The sequence below is a fragment of the Babesia bigemina genome, assembly GCF_000981445.1.
Source record: "Babesia bigemina genome assembly Bbig001, chromosome : III".
NCBI lineage: Eukaryota > Apicomplexa > Aconoidasida > Piroplasmida > Babesiidae > Babesia > Babesia bigemina.
The window spans coordinates 1,043,440-1,066,485 of record NC_027218.1 but is presented as its reverse complement, the minus strand read 5'-3'; the positions used below and the strand labels follow the sequence as shown (position 1 = coordinate 1,066,485).

The window sequence follows — 23,046 nt, the reverse complement described above, 5'->3', positions numbered from 1 at the left end:
TAATAGGGCATTCACACAATGCTACTCGCGTAACTGATCGGAGATTACACGAATATGAGCATGATGCAATCGAGATTCGGAAACGGTAATGGCATTTCACCCCTCCGCAGCGTTTACAGGGAACGGAGTCTTCGATGCGTGATGGATGAGAATGTGACCTCAATATGGAAAATGACTGATGCAACTGTGAAGCACCGTCAAGATGTACCTAGCTGAGCGGCGATTGTATGAGTGAATAGCAGTAAGGGCAGGTGGAGGACTATAGTAATGATGGAAAGTGCCATGCCAAACTCAGGAGTCTCATGAGGACTGAAAGCATACTCTACCAGAAGACATCATCGTAGATAGTATAAAGCATGCCTTCACTACCGTGGATAACGGGACTGCCAGCGAAGGCAACCTGGTGGAGACGGGGCATACAAGAAGAGGACATACGTTGACGTGGTTGAGGGTATGAAGCGGAGAGCTTTTATCTAACAGACGAGTCATCTCGTTATAAGTTATGTGATGAGGGATATGAAGCCGAAAGAAGACTACGATTTCGTAGAAGACCCTCAGGCCCAAACTGGATGGATGCCTGCATGGATGGCACCAAAGACGATCGGCAATGGACCGACGTGGAATCGTCAGCCAACAACAGGAGCATTAGGTGATAACTTGGTAAAATTCAAAACCGGCCCAAGGCACGTAACCACATAGCACACTATAAGATGAGATAACTTAATTTAAGGTTGGAGTCGACTGCTTACTTGGCACTGGTTGACCTGCATGTCACTGCTAGGATACCGTTCACATGCGTTGAGTAGGTCATATTTCCGTTATTATAGCTACATAGCCGTAATGTGGCTGGCTATTCGCGGGACGACGGGCACCTGGCTGATGTTGAAGCTGATGGGAGCGCAGTTGCCTTGGCTGCGGTGCGTGTTCATGTAGTAGTTGGTGAGTGGCTTACATAGGTGCGTATTCATGAGTGGTTGGTGAGTGCGTTGCTTAGGTGATTGATATGCTTGCAGGTTGAGGGCACTGGGCGGGGAAAATGGGTGATGAATGGTGGATTCGGTGCACGTGTAAAAAGAACTGTAGGAAGCATAACTGTCTTTGCTGTCCATATTGTTGTACAGGATGTAGTATAAAAAGGTGTCTTCAATGTCTCCCAACCTCTCAATTGCGCATGAGTGGAAGAGAGGATTGCAAAACTGAGATATGTGAAGACTGCGACAAACAAAAATGTCTGTGTTTATGTTGTAGAACTAAACGCAGTGAAGCTGATCTTCGTGCACAGCGTGCAGCCATTGAACGGCGTGCCGCCATTGCCCCCGGTTCACCCTCTCTCCCCAGCGTTCAGCTTCAGCACGCCAATCAACAGCCTACCACCGCTTCCAACCCCGCCCCTTACATCATCGCCCCCGTCGTTCTCATCATCATCGCCATCTGCGTCATGAGCTACTTCCGCATCCGGCCGTTCCACAGGGTGCGGTATCTACTGCGCAGCTAATCGCAATAACCCAACAGACAACTGACATCTAATGTTCTAGACAGTAATGGTTGCGTTGATGACCAATCACATGAGCAATGAGGTGACCTAGCACCTGACCAGAGTGATGACCTCAACGCCAACCTTAATTTCGCCAATGCGTTGTCACGTTGGATACTTGTGAGAGGTGGCTACGTCATCTCACTGTGAAGCTGAGTAATTGGCCACCAAGGTAGGCAGCTGGTAAGTGCTGTGTTACATGAGTCATTATTTAGTTGCTGTGTCACTAGTTGAGATGCCAGCAATGGGATCCACCGGGACTGCGACGTGGTCAGTGTACGGCGTGGTTATGTTACATAGATAGTATTGGTATAGATGAGAAGCGTATCAAGCAAACTTTGTGGCTCACTCAGGCACTCATTATGACAGTAATGTTACAGCAGTCTTAGGCACTGCCAACGTTGAACAGTCTGTGATGGTTGGAGTGACTGCTCCACTGGCACAGGTTGACCTGCATGCCACGGCGAGGATGGTATCAACATGCTTTATCTTGGTTTTACTTCCGTTGTGATAGTTGCATAGTTGTGATGTGAGTGGCGGTACACTGGATGGTCGCCATCTTGCTGCTACCGTGGCGCCGATGGTAGATGGTCAGTGTCCCTGGCTGAGGTGAGTGGTTCATGAGAGGTTGGTGAGTGCTTGCTCAGGTGATTGATATGTTTGCAGGTTGAGGGGAATATGACGGGGAGGTATTTTAGGTCAGGTGCTCCGTGTAATGTCTGTCGTTATGGATGTCTAACATTTACGACTTGTTATTGTTGCCCGTGGTGTTGTATAGAATGTAATAAAAAAGGTTACGAGAGTTGTACTGCGTGTTACCTAAATTTCGATAAACACCGAAGTGGCACTGAATGCCATCCTTCAGGATGTAGTTCTCGAAAAATACAGTGTACCAACCCCAAGTGTCAATGTACATGTTGCAAAGAAAAATGTAAAAAAGAGCCTGGCACCTGCAGTCCCCCCGCTCCCCCCTCTCTCCCAAGTCAAGAGCATTCTGTTGCAACTGAAAATCATGCGTCCCGTCCCGAAGCTCTCGAACAAGAAGACAATTCTCCACCTTTCCGCCCTAACCCCCGTGTCATCGCCGCCGTCATCGTTGCCATCATCGTCGCCATCATCCTGCTCGACCTGTTCATCTTCCGCTTCCCGGTGGGCCGCAACATACGCGATTTCCTCGTCCGCAAGATACCCTTCTGCATCGCGTTCTACAGCTAAGCTCAGCAATTTAGCAGCGCAAACATTGTAATCCAATCCCGCTGATCACCTGACTGGCAGCTGTCATCTAATGTTCTTAACAAATTAATGGTTGCGTTGATGGCCATTCAAATGAGAAGTGAGGTGAGCGTATACCCCGCCCCTATCATCATCATCATCATCATCACCGCCGTCGCCCTCATCACCATCATCGTCATCATTTTCATGGTTGACACTTTGTGGCTTATGCATCGTAAACACACACAGACGATGGTGCTTGCGATGAGGAGTTTGAGGACGGACGCAAAAACTGCGCCTCACGCACCGCCTAACCCCCTGCTCTGGTATAGCCTCACCTAACCAGCAAGCTTTTAGGTAATGAAGATTCGCTGCGATGGAATCGTGTTAGTCAATTTGTTGGTGTTGGTGACCTCATCTCAAGGGACAAATGGTACTGATCCGATGGGAGTCCAGGCCGTCACCTGATGACTAATGCACCGTGTGACGTCATGGGCCGTCTTGTAGGTTAGCAAGAGGTATGTGAGTACGATGGCGCTTATAGTGGCAACATTGTAGTAACCACTATAATGGTAAAATCGTGCCGCAGCTCAATTAGGGGCTCCGCTGCGCACCTATATCTTGGAAATAGGCATATTATAGGTGGAGTCGCTACAGTGGTCTGGGATAATGTACATTGAAGTGCTGTCTCTTCTTCACTTGTTATGGAAGTACCAACATAATGCATGCTGGTAGCGGAACGGATGGTTTTTCAGCGTTGGGAGACCCAGGATCACACTTACCCCAGCACAATAAGGATAGCTTGGTATACCTGCGGGCATTTGATTTTATTTCGTCAGTTGGTTGAGGGTCTTCGAGGCTTGCGGTACGTTGTTTATTGTGCGCAGGTTTGATTAAAATGGGTAATGGTGGGTCAATTACGCTTCGGTTGTGTTCTGAATGTTATGCTTCTGCCCAAAGAGCTCAGAAAACAAGAACGCCACCTACAATTTGCGCTAAATGTACAGCAAAACACATCTTCCTATGCGTCTTCATCGGCATTGTTTGCCTTTTCTTCTTTCTTATCATACTTTTCAACTTAGGAGTCGTGGAATGGCATACAAATGCGATATCTAATCTGTTCCAAAAGTTGTCCAAGCCTTCACTCCACTAATACCTCCTAGTCTCCACCCAGCCCACATAGCGTTACCGTACTAGGTGAGCAATTTAATGTGAATATTGAAGTCTCCTGCTAGCCGTTAACATCACAGAAACCATACGTATCTCATTATCAAGCAGGTGCTAACCCAGCAGGCAGTAATGCAGAAGTTTGAACTCTTGTGTTTAGCGTCGATTGAATATAGATAAAACCGTGTGAATAGCGATGATACTCTGTGTGATATCGAAAAACAATGAGGTTAATGCATAGAAGAAGGACTAGAACAGTAGTGTGTCTCATCAATGCATATGCCAATGTGAAATTAGACATAAGTACTTGACTGCGTTAGTTGAACGTTTAGGCAAATCAGCTGTTTGCGTACAGTGATACGTGACACGTGTTTTTCAACCAAAGGAATCGGTTGAGCTGTAGCGAAGAAACGGAAGGCGGAATTTGTTCAAGTGTCCAAAAGTATGTGTACGATGATCGAGTCATTTGGTATTCCCAAATAGCTACATGATCCCGCCAAATATTATTTCAAGGGTATTTACAGCTTATAGACCCATGTAAATCAAGCAGGGCTCAAACGCATTGCAGCAGGAAAGTCACATCGCCCTCCTAGTGGATGACACACAATCTGTATAATCATGGAGAATAATAAGCAATGCAATAGAAACACGAAAAGCGCCCAGCTACCATTTGCTGCAACTTTAAAATTCTGGTCGCGGCCTACGCAGATAGTTGTCATTCTGCGTATTGTCAGGTTGAGCAGAGTGTGTCACGGATTTACGGCATAAGGTCATAAAGGGCATTGCATACTGACTCAAGTAATTCTGTATTTTTCATGGAATTGATCTTATATGATACAAACGACGCCACTAACACTATGCAACTGGAACGCTCGTCTCGCCGCAGCCGTACCGTGTAATAAGGGTGTAAAGCCGCAGCCTCTGCAGCATACTATCAGCAATGCGTGATAATTTAAAAATCTAGACATTGCTTCGCACAGACACTAACATATGGAAGTTCTAAATGCCATTGCTGTCTGAAACTTGTCTACCCTATGACTCGCGTTATACGTACTGCATGTCACGCTAATTGTCTAAGACTGGCCGCGCTACGACATCTGGGTCATCACTAAAGCTTCGTTCTTTGCCCATTCGGTTTCTGTACGAGTGTCTACGTTTTGATAAGGTGCCTGTATATTAGAAGGCAGCAACTGTTGCGTTGTGCTGATCCGCCATCAAGTCACAGCTGTTCGCACATCGACTTGTAAATAGACAAGAATTCCATACGCACATATTAATACTATATTTCAACGAATCATCACAAAATGGTGGCCGACTCTTTGACTCAGTTTCCTCACGACCTCAAGGAGGGCATTGACTGGCTGATAGCCTTGAAGGGAACCGATCCTGAAAACAACTTGAAGGCTATGGGTGCCGCACTTTACGACTTTCTCGCGGACAAGCCTGATGGCACGATGAGGATGCCAGCTCTCGAAGAAGTTAAGCATATTACTAGGGAGTTCTTGGAGAAACCGGAGATTAAGTACCAGCCATTTGTCAGGGGTCTGATCTCGAGACTCAATGAGCCCGTGGATCAGTCCACCAAGAAGTCCTTCAAGGGTCTTTCAATGGTCCCCAAAAGCGCTTATGAAACCATTATTAAGTCAAGGGGTGCCAATCCTAAAGCCATCGCAGAGAAACTCGGAAAAGTTGTGGACGGTTGTGAGAATTTCTTGAAAAGGATCGCGGTCCCTGACCAGTACAAGTGTGCTTACAGTTCTAAGGCCACGTGGGCTGAGTCGTGCGCGAAGGACCCGGAGGCTTGCGCAGTTGTCCTAGTGGGAATCGCACCGATGTTGTACTCCGGCCTACGTTCTTTGCAGATTGTGAGCCGTGATGCGTTTAGGCAAGGACCGAATTCCGAGGCGAGTGAGCGTATGGAAGAGGTGTTGGAAGCCGTGGGTTACAAAGAGGCGGAATACCAAAGTGAAAAGGGCAGGCCTATATACAAGGCATTGAGTGGTGTGGATCTGGGAATATTTACCGTACTCTACGATGTCGCTCGTTATTGGGCTTTGTATTGAGTTGGGATTACAGGTGAACTGTACAATCAGTTCGAAGCAACAGAGTCTGATACCGACACCCTAGCGAGTCGGCATCACGAATTCTCGATGCATTTCCAATCTATGAAATGTAGTGATCGCCGTATCTATGTATACCACCTTCTGAAATTGCTCCGTTGCCCTAATATGAGGCAAAACGCAGTTCTGAGTGTCTCCGTAATATCGTTTATGACGCAAATTGGATAATCATTATTCCAACGTCACACGATTCAATTTCCGTACACGTATCAGAGATTGTGTGGAGGCATACTGCCTTTAAATCATGCGTTAGACTTCTTTAAACCTTCACAAGTAGATGCACAATCTGTGTCGCTTTGGCAGAGGTGTGCGTCATCCAATAATGAAATGCTGAACGCCTGTTGACCACATGGTGTATTAACACACGCTTACTGTCTGCCTTGGCAATCCCATCTCTTGTAGTTATTAGTATTTTGGGAACGTATGCTATTGTTGCGTCCAAAGACGCAAACGGGTGGGCGCTGTTCGCTGGCGTGGATTGGTACCCATTGACTGTTTTCAACAAACAATTGAACACATAATGGACTTCTCTCACGAGTCAACGTGTAAGTTGACATGAGAAGGCACAACGAAACGCTAACTGAATGTTGCCGTGGCGAGGGAATCACGTAACACAAGGTTAGGGTACACCTTATGTTTGCCTTCTCATATTTACGGGTGATACGGTAATTAAATTACATATGTAGATGATTGTAAACGCACCACGTGTCGTGTCTAACTCTAACTCCAGTAGCTGACGCTAATAGTTCATCCATAGAGGGCCGTAGTCATCTGCCTTAAGCCACCACTCACTAGTAATATGAGAACAACTTATTTGTCACATAAACGATTGTGCCTTTCTGAGTGGTAACACGATAAGGGTCAACTGTATCGACGGACTCTGGCGGCGTCGACATCGTCTACATGCCACAATACACATCGATCGTGAGACGAATTATTACTTTACATATGATAAAAATGCGCATTATGGACATTTATAGTGACTATTGTGTGACCGTTATACAAGTTCACTCCGGATCACTACGCCGCGCCCTCATAGGGCGGTGAGGCACCCGAGGCTTATGCCGTTGCAAACTCAGATCATTCCTCCCGCGAGTATGGAGCCACCTTTCCATTTTTAGATTAATGAAAAATTTCGACATTTAATTGCGCCCATCTAGGGTAGCGGCTGCCGGGCGTCGCGAGCTAGTGGCCGTTGCTTGCGATTCCGCCGCTGCGAGCCTTCTAGGCTTCTCGGCATTCAACCGGCGCGCATTAATGATTTCTATATGATCGAAGTAAAATTTAAACGCCAAAATGGTGTACAACAGCCTGGTGACCGCTCCTTCCGACATGAAGGAGGCCATCGATTGGATGGCGGCAGTGAAGGCAACTGGCGGTGCGCATAGTTTGGCCGAGGCGGTAGCGCATCTGTTTCACGTCGGATCAAAAGGCGGATACGATCTTGGTCTCATTGAGGAGGTGAGACACCATGTTAAGCTCTTCCTGCAGAAGCCCGGGTTGAAGGAGCACGCCGCCTCACGACAGATAATCAAGAAGATCGTTGAAACGTGTATTAAATTCATACGTACTACTGACGACGATAACGCTGAGGAGGAAAAGGCGAAATCCAAACGTAGATTGCGCAGGAAACATCGTAAGAAGTCGCGCAAGAAACAATCCGAGGCCGACGAGAAACTCGCGGAAGACCATAAAAAATATGAGGTCGCCCCAGACAAGCCGCCAGTGTACATTATCTCTAGCAAGTTGACTGAGGATGAAATTAAGAAGGGTGTGCAGGATTCCTTGGAAAAGTTCGACACGCTTCTGAAAAAGATTAGAAAGGGGCAAACCTATGTTCCTACTTACAGCACAGCGGCCGAGTGGGAAAGGTGCTGCGCCCCTGATCCCTTAATTTGTGCCCAGATCTTTGTCGGAATTGCACCACTGTTGTACGCAACCAGTCGCATGCTCCGGTACGTTACAACGTTCACGTCTGGAATATATAAGATCGCGGATGAGTCGAAGAAGCTGGGCCAGTTCTTTCGCCTCGCAGGTTACAATGTGGAAAGCGACATTAACGCCCGGAAAACGGTCGATATCTTCAGGTTCAACGTGAACTTCATCACCGAGGACTTCGCCATGAGGCTGAACGAGTTGTCCGGTTTCGTGAAGATATAGTGAATCCGCGCCTCGAACGAGCAAGCATGCCAAACCAATTGTAAGGATTATTGAGCAAGACCGTCTGTATTATGTGAATTGCGCTGTGCGGCGGTATTCGGGTGTTTACGTGGGCAAGGTGAAGCGTGTTTGTAATGCGGCGCTAGCATGCCACTTCATCTTCGTTTCAAACTATGGTGGAAGCAATCTACCTTCCGCAATGGTCGATATCCGCTTAGTTTCGATTCGAAAGTAATTGCAAAGCGTGATTTTATCGTTGGAATTGGAGACTCTTGGGCCCTGATTATGTTCGGCAAAAAAACGCTGCAACCTTTCAGTTTCACCGTACAGTGGACGAAAATCAGTTGCAAACTCTTATGGGATCTTAATGAAAACTCTCACGCCGAGTGTGATTGGATAAACGATGGATACAGGTGCTGTGGCACTGGGAAGCAATCTTGCGGCTGTGTATAATGATAGGTTGCTGTGGTAATCAAAGAGCTTGTGTTGTTGACGTTGGTGTTTTGCATATTTTTCACAAACTAAGCATCAAAGTGCTGTTGCACGGCCATGACACAACTCTATCACGGCAGCGGTGATCATTGAGGTACGCGAGTCGGAATAGTCGTCACTTGTGAGCAATGGTGGGCGCGCTAACGTGTTTACTCTGTCGGATATATTTCGGTTGTGCCTAATTATCTGCAGGGTACCGTGTTCTACATCAATGCCCACAGAGATGGTGACAAGGTGAAAGTACTGGAGCGTTGGTGACACTACAATGGAGGTTCGGAAGTGGGGTACACTACAATGGCTAATAAATTGCGTTTGTCAAGGGAATGCAAATATGTAGTGTAGTATGGCAAGCTGATTGCCAATGGTTTCACGTGGCATTTGGGTAGGCTGATGTGTAATAAGTCAGCAGACAAATGGAAAATACTGACCGCTTCGCATAATCCTATAACGGATATATGAGCGCTGTTAATGGGACATCTGGCGTTTATATTTATCCGCATGACGCTACAAAGGTGAAAAGTAACTAATTCTGATAAACTGTGACCGTGATTTATCCTTTAGGCAAAGAATAATGCAATCGCACTCGAAGACTATAGTCCGGGGATGTTGGAGTACACACGTATGACTTATACCGGCATGAGCTACAAACATGAGCTTATGTTCGGAGGTACCGCATCCCATTTCAGGTTCGTTCTGCACGTCTACTATACGGAGGGAAAATCACCCAACAACCACTACCGTCGGCTTTTCAGAGACCGCCACCGCTGTTCAAGGCAATGCAGCCATTGTTACTTGTGCCCTTAAAGCTGTGGCAACCTATGGTATCGATAACTGCGTATGCCCCCGAAGGGTCAGCGGTATGGTGGAATAAACTTTAAACGTTGATATTTAACAAATGTAGTTTAAATTTAGCACCTTATGGCGGTTGCATTCGTGCTTTTGCGAGATTTGTATGTTGTATTTTCATAATAATGCGTGGAGGTACTATGTTGTACACGTTACGTAGCGGTTTGCGTATGTTCGCTTGTCGGTTTGGGCCCCGTACGGATGCGCATTCGGTCTAGCGTGGATGCTCATAGGCAGGAGGGTGTTCTTAAGTAGCGTCTCTCAGTATCTACCAGCTGTAGATCACCACCTGATGTAGCAGTGTTTTGCTGTAATGATGTTGGTGACGTTTCCACGAGATTAGCTTCCGGCGCCGCGTTAGACACGACAATAGCGCTGGCAGTTACGCGAAAGGCTAGAAGATACAAGTGTCCACATACATAAACATACACACAAACACATAAGTTGCATCGCCTTGTAAACTATGTTCGTATTTATCATGAAAAGGATCCGCTAAACCCATGGCGAACACAATGTGTAACCCGTCACCCGCGATCTCTTTCATTGGCGCGCCGCTAAAATAATTGTCAAACTGAAATAAAAATGACAAAATATGAGTGCTACTTCGACAGTGCGCTGCACATCATTAAAGGTGCGGCGTGCATCGCTTTCTCTTTGCCTACCGGAAGGACGACCAAGTCGATCAGCAGGAAGGTAGGACACGGTGTCTATTCGCCGGAGTGCAGGGATTATGAAAACCTGAACTTACTGCAGCCTGTTACTCATTAATTTATTTATTGACCGTCACTCATTTTGCGCAGAGCACAACCGCAGGGGTCATGACGTTATGTAGCGTCAAGAGCCAGCCGACAGATTCGCAATACACACTGTTCAACCAATTGATTGAACAAAAGGTGAGTGCACAACCGGATTCTGTTTTCATTGATATGTTATTACTCGCCTCTACATGGTTCCCGGTGTTATGTATTATATACGCAAGTCGCCATTACTAATGTGTTGCAGATCAGTGAGAATGGTAAATTCAGGGCCATGCTCATAGACCGTCCGGTGGCGGAAGCTGTATACGGCGACAGTATCTATGACGAGAGGGTAGTTCCGGCCAACGTGAACAAGTGAGTTGCATGCCATAGTGTGATACAATTACTAGGTTGCGACTCGTTGCTCTGGAGGAGTGGAACGTCAACGCAAGCATGCGCGATGTCGTGAAAACTACGGGCCAAGTTGGCCAAATCGACATCAATAAGCTAACGTACAAGGGAGAGAGCCAGACGCTGCTCATCAGCTTCGTTGTGCAGCCGGGATCCGACACGCCTGACATACTCACTGAAACAGAAACCATTGGGTCGCCGGCAGAATGCCCTCCCAAGTCAATGGTGCTCCCACCTGGAGAAGTGGATATGGAAAATGACACGTTCATCGAGCTATTCGGCCTCGAGCGCAGTTCCAACGCCGCAAAGCCAGCAAACGAAATTGACTATGACAAGCTTATTCGAGAGTTTGGTTGTGAAAAAATCACACAGAAACAGCTCGATCGCATAGAGAAGCTCATTAAAAGACCGGTACATCCTTATCTCAAGCGGGGGCTGTTCTTTTCTCACCGTGGACTTGACCATCTCCTGGATGCATACGAAAAGGGCATTCCGTTCTTCATATACACCGGCCGTGGACCCTCAAGCGACACTTTGCATTTGGGCCATCTTGTACCGTTTTTGTTTACGCAGTGGCTGCAAGAGGTCTTCCAGGTTCCAGTGGTGATTATGCTCTCGGACGACGAAAAGTTCCTATTCAGGGAAGAGCTGGAGTACGATAAGGTCAGGGAGATGGCAAAAGAAAATGCTCGTGACATTATCGCATGTGGATTCGACCCGAACCTAACGTTCATATACCGCAACACCGACTTCATCGGGGACCTCTATGGCATATCGCTTAAGATGCAGAAGAAAACCACGTTCAACCAAGTTAAAGGCATTTTCGGATTCGGAATGTCGTCAAACATTGGTAGCATCGCATATCCCGCTATAGAAGGTGCGGCTGCGTTCTGCCAGGCCTACCCTAAGCTCTTTGGGCACCGCAACGACATGTTATGCCTGGTTCCGCAGGGAATTGATCAGGACCCATTCTTCAGGATGACACGTGATTTAGCGCCTAGATTGGGGTTCCTGAAACCTATATCTATCCATTCGAAGTTCATACCTTCGCTGCTGGGAGTTAATTGCAAAATGAGCTCCAGCGTCGAGGGGTCAGCAATATTTGTCACCGACATCCCGGCAGTGATCCGCAGCAAGATACACAAATACGCATTTAGCGGTAAGCTGCACATCTTAGCTGAGTCATCACTTTTTAGGTGGCCGAGACACTGCTGAGGAGCACCGCAGGCTTGGCGCTAACCTAGATGTGGACGTGGCGTATCATTATTTGAGATTTTTCCTTGAAGACGACGAGGAGCTCAACGACATCGCGACTAAATACAAGGCAGGAGAGATAATGTCTTCTGCAGTTAAGGACAAACTTGTTGAGATCGTCTGCAACATAGTGCATGACTACAGGGTAAGCTTTAGACACAACTGAGTTATGCTGTGCAGTGCCGACGGGAACAAGTTACGGACGAGGTTTTGGACACGTTTATGGACCCGCATCGTGAGTGTTTCAAGAAATTCAGGAGGGAGTGAACATTGACCAAGTAATTCGTAGTCGCAACTGCGTACGTAGTTTGACTATACGTAATGTCACTGTAAATCATGAATCACGCTTGCAACGCAACATAATCGCATGGATCTGATGTTGAACTGGCAAAGTTTATTTTTGCTTTGGAGAGGTCGAGCTCAGGGTGGGCCTTTTTGAACCTCTCCAGGGCCTCGAACTGCGACGCCTGTGCACTCGTTGGCAAACCTGCAGCCTTTTGGCGCTGGTCAAACGCCATTGTCTTCACGGCAGTATTACATTCCCTTAACTTTACTCAACCAGCTGTCATTAGCGCAAGATTACGTGTTTATATTTGTTTTGGTATTACATAGTGTGCTATGTGTCTACGTGCCTTGGGCCGGTTTTTGATTTTGCGGGGCTACCGCCTCACGCTGGTACTAGTTGCTGGTTCCACGTCGGTCCGTTACCGATCGTGACTGGTGCCATCCATGCGGCCATCCATCCAGTTTGGGGGAGAGGGTCCCCTACAGAGTAGTAATCTTTTCTGAATTACAGGTTCCTCATCGTATAACATATAACCATGAAATTATTCTGCTAGATGAAAGCTCTCCGCTTCATATCCTCAACCACGTCTCTGTATGTCCTCTTCTTTTATGCCCCGTCTACACCAGGTTGTCTTCGCTGACAGTCCCGTTATCCACGGTTGTGAAGGCTTTCTTTATACTATCTACTATGCTGTCTTCTGGTAGAGTATGCTCTTAGCCCTTGTGAGACTCCTGAGTTTGGCATGGCATTTTCCATCATTACTACAGTCATCCACTTGCCCTTACCGCTATTCACTCATACGATCGCCTTTCAGGCAAGTATATCTTAACTGTGCTTCACAGTTACATCAGTAATCTTCCACACTGACGTCACATTCGCAGACATCATGCGTCGAGGATTCCTTTCCCTGTAAACGATACGGAGGGGTGAAACGCCATTGCACTTTCCGCTTATCGATTACGGCATGCTTGTATTCGTGTAATCTCCGCCCAGGTACCCGAGTCACATTTGGGAATGCCGTATTAGTATTATGTTAACACCGTGCAGTGGCAGTGGGGCGTACCATTTATTGCAAAGGAGTGGGAGAGAAACCGATGCGAATATTAATGCGCCGCTTGCATCACCTCTAGCTGTTTCTTAAGGAAGCTAAACATAGGGCTGTATTTTGGAGGTCTGACGTCACCTCCGAAGTGGATTAGAATTTCGAGCTGTCTGGGTACTGGTGGTTGCAATTAGATGAGCGAGGCGGCTGCTAGTTTTGTCGTGAATTTCAAATACGCCATCAATCGTGTATTTACTTAAGTAATGTAGTTTATAGCACTGAAGGAACAGTTTGTCAGCCGTCCAGTGCTTATCGCATTTCTGCAGTGGACTCGGAATCTGCAACCTCAAATTGTTGGTGGGCATATTGAAGTTGCGCATACGTTGAACTTTAGTTTTTGAACGATGGCCCCTCAATTTAAGAAGCTCACTGACTGCCCGGAAAACCTCCGCGAGGCCATCGATTGGCTGATACAGATTAAGAACGGGAAAACGGATGGTATTAAGAACTTGTCAGAGGCTTTGCAAAAGTTCATTACAGATGCTATCTGGGTTACTCAAGATGGTATTAATAGCCGAAAGGAAAAGGTCGAAAAAATATATGATATCGCAGCGAAGCGATCTATGCTTAACAAACTTGGCGAGCAGGAGAAATCCTTCGATAAACTTCAGGAGAGCCTCACCCCATTATTAGAGAACCTACAACTGACTTCGAAATATCCCGAAAAAAACTTTTTAACGCAATTATGTGCCGGCTTAGAAACCTTTATAGGCTACAATTCTGGAAATTATACTGGGGAGGGCATAGTTTACGGCGATTGTGACCGCCTGCGAGACGCCGTTACAATGTTCTTAAATGGAGTGTTTGACAGTATTAAAAGTGATGATGCGGTAGGGAAATACGTCGTTAATGTTGATGAGATCATAAAGTTTCTCAATAAGAAAATTGGTAATGGACATGCGGGATTTATTTCTGCAATAAGCAGTGTGGAGTCCACATTGTCTATGTGGAATAACATGTTTACACAGCGGACTAACGAGGTTAAGGGTCAATTAGGTGAGTTGAAGGATAAGCATATAAATAAGTATTCGCAGAATATTGAAGCTGTGAAAGACAATGGTTGTACAGCGATAAATACTTCATTAATGCAGTCTATAGTTAAACTCAAAGCATTTTTGACTGGCATTAGGAAAAATGATGAAGGATTTAATGGCCTTGATACTGGCTTAAAAGATAAATTGAATGTGCCGCTAGAAAAAATTGATGAGGGAATAGAAATGCTGCAGCATGCTTTACATGACGAAGATTTATCGAGAGCAGTGAAAGTTATCGAGTCGACTTTTAATAAATTGCCTGCCGAACTTTATAAATTCATATCCGATAATGTTACGATTACAATTGGTGAGTATGAAAAAGCAATTAAAAAGATCAAACAGAAAGTTAAAAATGATATTGTCGCTTTACGTGACGATTTCATAAATAAACGCCTCGCCCTGGCACAAAAAGATTTGCAGCATGCGGTGGAACGTGCAAACAGCAACGCTTCTAACTTGGGAGGGTTAAGGAATGGAGTAGTTAAAAGTGCGATTGAGATTATTGAAAAAATGTTGAATAGCGCGGATACTGTTGAAGACCAAAAGGCATTACTTGATTTAAAGGCTGTGACTGTGGGGCCGCAGATCGAAGCGATTAGACAGGAGTTGAGTGAGGGCGCAACGAACATGACTAATGCATTAAAAACATTAAATACTACGATTGAAGAACCTACCGAAACATTTAAAAATAAGCATCAAGATGAGTTGATAAGTCTCGTTGAGCAAGCCAGAAATGATCTAACAAAAGCTCTTCATTGCGCCAACGAACACGCCAAGAACTTAGGAGGGTTGAAGAATAAAACGGTTGAGGTGGCTCTAAATCAAATTGAAGAAAGATTGAATACTGTTGATACACACGTTAATAGTCTGAAAACGCTTCAGGAGTTGGCACAAGACCCTGTCGGAGTGCATATTGGGCATATTACGGATGCGAAAAATCCAGGTGGAAGCGCTGTTGAGATTCATGTTACTAGTTTGCAAGGTAATATTGATGGCCCTGATGATGCATTTAATAAGCATAAATCGAAATTAAGTGGTTTGGCCCGAAAAGCTCAGACGAATTTGGATAATATTATTGGGAAGGCTCAAGACTGCATTATGGCGCACGGAGGGTTAAATAACGTTTCGTTTAAAAATGCTATTCAGAAGATTCAGGAGAAGTTGGATACTGTGGAAACTGATAGACTTGATAGTATGGACGCGTTAAAGAGATTAGAAAAGGAGCCTGTTGGAAATCAGACACAAGCGATTAAACTTTTGCTTAATAAAGATGCGGAACAAATTACCAAGAATTTAAAAAACTTAGAAGATAAATTTGCCAATACTGATAAAGTATTTGCGGGGTATAAAAGGTCATTGGAAAGCTTGGCCGAGCAGGCAGAAAAGGATTTAGTGGAGGCCTTAGTGCAGGCTGATGTATATGTATTATGCACAGACTTTGGATTGAAAAAAAAAATTATGGATGCGTTCGGGCATGTATTGAAGACTGAGTCTAAGAACAGGACGGGCGAAGCCAAAAATTTGGCTAAACAAGTTGTTGCAAAACTTAATGCCCTTAACAAAGATTTTAATTCATCTTATAGGGGTGACATAAATAATACATTCACTAAACTGCCAAGTTACATTAGTACCATAGAGAGCCGAATTGAAGCCAAACTTCGATCCAACGGAGATAACGACACTGACATTATTGCTTGGATTTATGATGTCACCTCATCTCTTTTGGATTATACACTTAAAGAAGCCAACGCCGATGTTATAAAATCCGACCAGGCGTATCGAAAATCGGTTAAGGCTGCACTTCAGCTGATTAAGGTACATATACAAACTCTTAAAACGAATGCTCAGAATGACCAACTTGAAGGTTTTCTCGGCGGATATGAAAGACATTTCTCCACTATTCAATCGGCCGTCACCGATCATTCTGTTTACGATGATGACAAAAAAGCGCGTGAGAAGTACTTTTCTAACCTCATGCAACTATTCAACGATACGATTTCCACACTGTCTGTTGCCTACAAAAATGCATATAAGAGCGCTGCCAAATCGTACCTCAGCGGGGCGATTAGCAAGATAAATGCGGAAGTGAAAGCAGCTGAGGTGCAATATCAAATGTCTATCAATGGCTTAACTTCTCGGATTGCATCGGAGATTGTGCATCTTATGGAGAAGGCAAGACAAGATAAACTTGGCGAAGTCATCTCTAACATTGACGCACCCCTCAAGCAGATAACCGAAGCAATCAAACAAAAATCCGTCTTTCAGAGTGACATCGCCGATCGAGAAACGTATTTCGACAATCTGAGAGACCTTATTACTAATAATGTGCATACTCTTGACACCGCTTACCAAAATGCATACAAGAGCGCGGCTAAGGCTTATCTCAATGGAGCGATCAGTGCAATAAAAGGCGCAGTTAATAAGGTACAACATACTTATGTGACTAAGGTTAAACTAGATGTCGATTTATCTGGGATTAATCATGAAGTGTTTACAAAACAGGCAACGAGAGCCCCATTAACTGGAACGCTCACTGTACCATTCACAGAGTTTCTACAGCAAGTAGAAAAAAACTCAATATTCATAGCTGATTTCACTGAACGTAAAGAATGCTTCAACCAACTTCAGAAATTAATTACAGGCACACTTGCCACCCTCTCTGCTGCCTATAAAAAGGCCTACCAAAGTTCCGCGAAGACGTATCTTAGTAACGCAATTTATGCGATTCGACAAAAGGTAAATACAGCTGAATTGCAATACACGGCGGCCGTTAGTAGAGAAATTGAGAAACTGAAAGGAAAAATTACTGCGCTTCAGGATGACATTTTTAAAGATGATAAGTCGAAAAAAAAAGAGCCTAAGGAAATGCTAAAAAGAAAGCAATTAGGAGAATCGTTTACCGAGATTTTCAAAGAGCTGCAGAAAACTGTGGAAGAAAATTCGGCCTTCCGTACAGATTTGAATGCTCGTAGGGACCGTTTCACTCAACTCCAAACTTTAATAAAAAATACGACGGACACTATTGCTAAATCTAGTGAAACATTCGACATATGTGTTACTCTTTCTGATCATTACCTTAATGAATCTTTCAAGGATGCTGATCACAGGTTTAATATGCTTGGGTCAAGCGTTAAAGTTCGAGTTAAAGAAGCGTTCGACAAAATCACTGCTGAAGTTCGCACGATGTACGCCAAGGATCGCATAGCCAACATAAGAGCCTTACAATCGTTGGTTGAAAGGCAACAAATAAATGTGGGGAAAATAATTGAGGAAGATAGACTCACCGGTATCAAAGGTTTACTACAGTTGCTGAAAACATGGTTTAATATGAAAAATGCGGAACTAACAAATGCGGAAACTATGGGTTCGGTGGCTGCAAAGTTTAAAGGCCTCTACGATATTCTTCACAAGTACGTGAAGTTTCTATACGACGGCATGGAAGTGGAGGGCGATAGCGATACCGATGACAATCCCGTATCGCGACCAGCCCCGCCACCCATTTCGGGTGGCGGTTACAGAGCGAGGCCGGCCATGCTATCTGTATCATCAAAGGACCCGAATGCACCCCAACCTGCTGGACGTGCAGGTTACTCAGGTGAAATGCGCAGGACGTCCACAGGGCAACAGTTTTTATCTGCACAGCCCATTAAAGATCCCATTTCAGATTACTTTGATAGGCTTGATCATCACACTCGAGGACTTTTCGGCACGCTATCGTCTGGGTACTTCAATAAGTCATTCGCATCGAAACTCGAGGAATTCGTACGGTTCCTTGAACCAATGAGCCCGTTTAAGTTCGGCAGGCACTGCGATCCTTTGCTCTACATCCTCAAGTCAGGTCTTCAGTCTTTCCTTAGGGAACTCGGCAGGGCATATATCTCCACGTACTGCGGAGCGGCTTATGTTTTTAAGTGGGAAATTAATGGTGATAAATGCGCCAAGGTCTGCCTTACCATGCTAGAGATACTGTTCCATGATCTCGATGGATTGCGTAATAAGGTAAAGACTAAAGGCGAGTGGAATGATAAACACATTCGTTTATATAATATCGCTAATAGTGAGAAAACTGATAATCACCTGGGCGCTTGGTTCCAGCATCGCGGTTTTACAGTGTCTGTTGATAAGGACACCCAAAACGGCGAGTTGAGCAGGATCAAGACGGGCGCAGACATAATCACTCGACTGGTTGGCGATGGCACGAGAGTAAACGACAAAATATACGCTGGGCCAGACAAAACGGATGGCGCGCTGCAGGATCTCCACTACCACCTTGAGAAATACTACGAAGTATGTCACCGCCGAGACATCCCGGACGCCAGGGCACCGACCACAATATACGAAATGTTGCATTGGCTCGGTGGGCTCTGGTACAACCCTGTGTTCGTTCCTCTGCAGGAGAGCCTTAAAAAATTGTTGGAAGATGTCGAAAGGGAAAACAAAGTTGAAACTGATAAGCTAAAAGTCGCTCTGCCTTATAGGAGAAGCGTTAGCATGACTAGAACACTGACTCGCAAGGAATTAATATACGTGTTCAACAACTCAACAATTCGCGCAAATAAGATGCTGATCGCCATACTCGGTCATGGTCAAGAGGACGGACGGTACGCCTGTGACTTCCTCACAAATCCGGATGATTTGTTGTATCCAAGCAACCCAGATAAATGTCTCGATTTGCTCGTGGAGATATCGTTGCGGGTGAATCATCAGATTCGTTTCCTATTTAAGCAGTGCCACAACGGTCCTGAGTGCGGTGGGTGGCGTGACTGCCTATACGGCAAGGGTGTAGGCGGGTCTCGTTGGCAGTGCAATGAGCTGCAATGCTCCAACCAAGAGTGTGACCAAAAGTGCAGGCAATATTACTCCTGCGGCGTAAAATCACCCCTGCAATTGTTCCTGGAAGATGGTTTGCCGGGGTTCCTGCCGCATCCATTCGAGAAGCCTGATTGTAAGATAACATGTTCGCTGCCCAACCACAACGGCATCCCGTGTAAGACGCCGATGGGTTTCCGGGACCTAAGTATACGGGCGTCTCATCAGCAAAAAGGTGAACGTATCAAAAAGGTGCTCGATTGGTTCTGTGGCACAGAAAACGAATCGCTGAACTTGCTTTGCTCCTATTTCTTACTGCTGCTGCGCCGTCCTCCGCAAACTTTGTGCGACATGTTTGCGTTTTATTACAACTTCCTTGACCACTATGATGATGACCGGTCAACGCAAAAAGAGCACAGGCGACTAGCATTTAACGATGCCGTCACTAGAGCCAATCTCGGATGTCCTTTCGATGCCTTAAACCCAAGTACCATATTGTGTACTAGCAAACATAATCCAACCGACGGGAAACCAACCCATGAGAAAGGTGACTTATTCAGCCTCCTATCTTGTAATCCTGAGGATTCGCCAACAATGCCATGCGGCCGATACTTACAATCTATCGGCGACGACATCCGACTGCTGTACTATGGAGAGCACGCTGGTCTATATCTTTCATGGATTATATACCAGGCAGAAACATTCTATAATTTACTTAAAGACCTATCTGATAGATGTTGCAAAAGCTGCACGTCCCCAGGGTCAATATGCTATGGTACACGCTGTGCCAAAGATTGTCATGTAGCATCAGTTTATAAAGCCAATAAATCAACTGACAATAAAGAAGACTTAAAGGCACTCGATGGCAAAAAGCACAATGATGAGTGCAATTCCATTGTAAATTGCTCTAATACACACTCAATATTGTATACATACGGATTTACGTTTGGCAGTCCATTCGACCTTAGCGGTGGAAATAACAAGATGGAGAAAAAACGCACGTGCCAAGATTTCTGCCGCGCATTGGACAACGTGCTTAACAAAGAAAAGCATGTTGAAGCTCCACTTGCCAAGTTGGTATTTGATATAATTCCAGAATATCTATGGGTGATCAGAGAGCCCTTCTTCTGGACCACCGTAGCCCTATGGCTCCTTTCTCTCCTCTACCTGCTCCACATCATGGTCATCCGCCTCGACCTGCTCCACATCAAATCGCATCTACATAGTCCCTCATCTCACCGCATCGCCGCCCAATCACTACTTGCTGCTGGACGTGTCAGTAAACTGGGGAAGATATCATATCTGCAACCTTGATAGACCACCTCACCACCACTCACCTAACTCACTACCTAGCAACCCACCGCCTAACCTATTACTCACCCAAGCATATTACCTAATACCAAACCACATATCTAACTTAATATCCACTCAGCAATCTGGCAGTCGATGTAGTTCATTCATTGATATGTTCGTTGTTTGGGATGTCGAGTTGTGAGTTACCTGTGAAAAGTGCCCACGCCCTCCCATGGTTTTCGTGGGCAGTGATGTTGAGTGATAAGCCACCAATGGACGCTGCTGAAGCGTGTTGTCATAAGTGAAAGCGCGTAGTAGGGAGCGTGACTGTTTGGCACGTTAGCTATCATGTGCGTTGTTAGGCAATGAACGTCGCCGGGGCAGTGATGTGATGGCCAGTGGACGGCGGGGTTGTGACGTTGATGGTAGCAGTGTAAATAATATGCATGTTAATCAAGCAATATGGCTCGCTTAGGCACTTATTATGACGAAAATGTGATGACATGAATAATCCGCAGTCGCAACGTCGGATTTTCTGTGATGGATGGAGTTGACTCCACGACTGACACCGATTGGCCTGCATGCCATGACCAGGATACCGTTCACATGCCTTGACTGGGAACTACTTCAGTTTTGTTAGCTGCATAGTAGTGATGTAATCGGCTGTGATGTGGATGGAGTTCATCTGGCTGCTACCGTGACGCCGATGTGATACGGTCAGTGTCGCTGCTGAGGTGCGTGTTCGTGTTGCAGTTGGTGAGTGCTGCTTGAGTGCTTGATATGTTTGCAGGTTGAGGGGACTGGGAGCGGCAGTGGTACGCGTTGCAGTTGGTGAGTGCGTTGCTAGGTGATTGATATGTCTGCAGGTTGAGAGGACTGGGAGGGGAAGGGAAGATGAGCTACACTCCCCCGTGTTATTGTAATAAACACTGTACGATATCTGATTGTTATTGCTGTTCATGGTGTTGTAAAGGATGCGAACGATTTTGTGTTCGATGTGCGAGTTTCCGAATTTCGCGCATGAGTGGACAGTGGCAGTGCGATCATTCGAGATGTACAAAATGTGAAACCAAGTGCCCATGTCCATGTTGTGTGGCAAAACGCCCTGCTGTCTATGTCCTTTCATCTACCGGTCAACGGTTTACTGCCCCTGCCCCCGGCGTTCTGCCTCAGATCCTCCATTCTCAGCCTCAAGCCGCCGATCAAGAGGCTTCAACCGGCGCCTCTAATTCATCTCCCTCCCCCGCCCCTTACATCATCGCCGTCGTCGCCCTCATCATCCTCGTCATCTGCGTCATGATCTACTTCCGCATCCGGCCGTTCCACAGGGTGCGGTATCTGCTGCGCAGCTAATCACAATAACCTAAATGGCAACTACACCCAATGTTACAGACAGTAATGATTGCGTTGATGACCAATCGCATGAGCAGTGAGGTGATCAACCACCTGACCAAAGTGGTGAGCAAGCAACTGACCTAGTACATGACATATTGAGTGACCAAGTGGCTGCGTTAGTGACTGATTAAATGCAGAACTTAATACATTATTTAATGTCTGACATAGACATGGGATACGATCATCCACCACCACCACCACCCAAGCGTCCAGCCACTCGACGTAATAAGCCCGCCCACTTCCGCCATCGATCTCAACATAGAACCGTTTGACGCTGCTCCTCATTCAATTACCGAAGACTTTGACCAAAAACTATCAAACAACCGGACATTGAATTATGCCTTGCTCCCTGGGCTACCTCAAAACCCGCGGATGACTCCACCGACATCCCCAACACAGAGCTGTTCCCCGCCGAGGTGCCACGCACTGTCCGGGATATGCTTCAGTGGCTGGCAGGGCTTAAGAACAAACAGCATCATGAGACTCTAAAACAGTGTATTAAAAAGGCATTTAGTGGCTTGCATAAAGACCCCTCACAGCTTGCTCTTTCTGTCAACGGATCTCACATCAGACCCAAAGATGTCTTCGACATACTCCAGCTTACCACCATGTTCGCAGGTTCGGTGCTTACATCCATTGCGCCTAAGTGGAAGGCAAACGTGTCATCAAGAATCGTGAACCCTAACTCTTCCACCCAATCTGACGAGCCTGATTGCTGCGCCCTCCTCTGCCATCTGCGTGACTACGTGTACGCCTGCTGCCACCAGTTGGCGTTCCTGAAGTCGCAGTGTAATCGGGACAAATCCCTTGGTGGTTGGCAGGATTGCCACTACGGCAGCGATATCACTTCTTCCAACTCCCCCCTCCAGGCGTTCCTGACTGACAGCTGGGACTCCACCTTCGACACTCACCTCTTCGACCCATGTAACATCTGCCTCAAGAGCAGAGTCAGGATGGGATTTAAGAAAGTGGATTTGCCTAAGATATGGCAACCGGGAAGTGTCATTTCCTCCATCCTCACTCCCAGCTGCGGCGGTGAGGACCATGATGCGATACGCGGTGCAAATTAGCAATTATAGGCGTGAGTGATAATATGTTATCTTGTGTAAGATTGTGGTACAGTGGTTATTAGGTGTATTTGGGTATAGCTTACAGTGCCATGGTCACCTTCGGAACTGAAGCTGCTATAACAGC

General features: G+C 46.0%; 9 protein-coding genes across 9 annotated transcripts; 8 read left to right on the top strand and 1 right to left on the bottom strand.

The window, feature by feature from the left end:
- Positions 1 to 507: 507 nt before the first annotated feature.
- BBBOND_0304220 (hypothetical protein) lies at positions 508 to 699 on the top strand (the record flags this gene model as incomplete). The annotated part of the gene is made up of 1 exon (XM_012913250.1): positions 508 to 699. One exon carries the CDS (start codon positions 508 to 510, stop codon positions 697 to 699), a length of 192 nt encoding a protein of 63 aa, XP_012768704.1.
- A 2,768-nt stretch (positions 700 to 3,467) lies between these two features.
- BBBOND_0304210 (hypothetical protein) lies at positions 3,468 to 3,899 on the top strand (the record flags this gene model as incomplete). Its single annotated transcript, XM_012913249.1, has 2 exons — positions 3,468 to 3,584; positions 3,714 to 3,899. The coding sequence occupies 2 exons, from the start codon at positions 3,468 to 3,470 to the stop codon at positions 3,897 to 3,899; spliced, it is 303 nt and encodes a 100-aa protein (XP_012768703.1).
- Positions 3,900 to 4,531: 632 nt separating this feature from the next.
- On the top strand, positions 4,532 to 5,093 carry BBBOND_0304200 (hypothetical protein; the record flags this gene model as incomplete). The annotated part of the gene is made up of 2 exons (XM_012913248.1): positions 4,532 to 4,657; positions 4,992 to 5,093. 2 exons carry the CDS (start codon positions 4,532 to 4,534, stop codon positions 5,091 to 5,093), a joined length of 228 nt encoding a protein of 75 aa, XP_012768702.1.
- A 124-nt stretch (positions 5,094 to 5,217) lies between these two features.
- On the top strand, positions 5,218 to 5,976 carry BBBOND_0304190 (hypothetical protein; the record flags this gene model as incomplete). Its single annotated transcript, XM_012913247.1, has 1 exon — positions 5,218 to 5,976. One exon carries the CDS (start codon positions 5,218 to 5,220, stop codon positions 5,974 to 5,976), a length of 759 nt encoding a protein of 252 aa, XP_012768701.1.
- Positions 5,977 to 7,329: 1,353 nt separating this feature from the next.
- BBBOND_0304180 (hypothetical protein, conserved) lies at positions 7,330 to 8,193 on the top strand (the record flags this gene model as incomplete). The annotated part of the gene is made up of 1 exon (XM_012913246.1): positions 7,330 to 8,193. The coding sequence occupies one exon, from the start codon at positions 7,330 to 7,332 to the stop codon at positions 8,191 to 8,193; it is 864 nt and encodes a 287-aa protein (XP_012768700.1).
- Positions 8,194 to 10,113: 1,920 nt separating this feature from the next.
- On the top strand, positions 10,114 to 12,200 carry BBBOND_0304170 (tryptophanyl-tRNA synthetase family protein, putative; the record flags this gene model as incomplete). The annotated part of the gene is made up of 6 exons (XM_012913245.1): positions 10,114 to 10,224; positions 10,332 to 10,424; positions 10,534 to 10,643; positions 10,679 to 11,838; positions 11,876 to 12,078; positions 12,114 to 12,200. The coding sequence occupies 6 exons, from the start codon at positions 10,114 to 10,116 to the stop codon at positions 12,198 to 12,200; spliced, it is 1,764 nt and encodes a 587-aa protein (XP_012768699.1).
- Positions 12,201 to 13,665: 1,465 nt separating this feature from the next.
- On the top strand, positions 13,666 to 20,478 carry BBBOND_0304160 (hypothetical protein; the record flags this gene model as incomplete). The annotated part of the gene is made up of 1 exon (XM_012913244.1): positions 13,666 to 20,478. One exon carries the CDS (start codon positions 13,666 to 13,668, stop codon positions 20,476 to 20,478), a length of 6,813 nt encoding a protein of 2,270 aa, XP_012768698.1.
- A 1,209-nt stretch (positions 20,479 to 21,687) lies between these two features.
- On the bottom strand, positions 21,688 to 22,137 carry BBBOND_0304150 (hypothetical protein; the record flags this gene model as incomplete). Its single annotated transcript, XM_012913243.1, has 2 exons — positions 21,688 to 21,798; positions 22,042 to 22,137. The coding sequence occupies 2 exons, from the start codon at positions 22,135 to 22,137 to the stop codon at positions 21,688 to 21,690; spliced, it is 207 nt and encodes a 68-aa protein (XP_012768697.1).
- Positions 22,138 to 22,289: 152 nt separating this feature from the next.
- On the top strand, positions 22,290 to 22,922 carry BBBOND_0304140 (hypothetical protein; the record flags this gene model as incomplete). The annotated part of the gene is made up of 1 exon (XM_012913242.1): positions 22,290 to 22,922. One exon carries the CDS (start codon positions 22,290 to 22,292, stop codon positions 22,920 to 22,922), a length of 633 nt encoding a protein of 210 aa, XP_012768696.1.
- Positions 22,923 to 23,046: the final 124 nt, after the last annotated feature.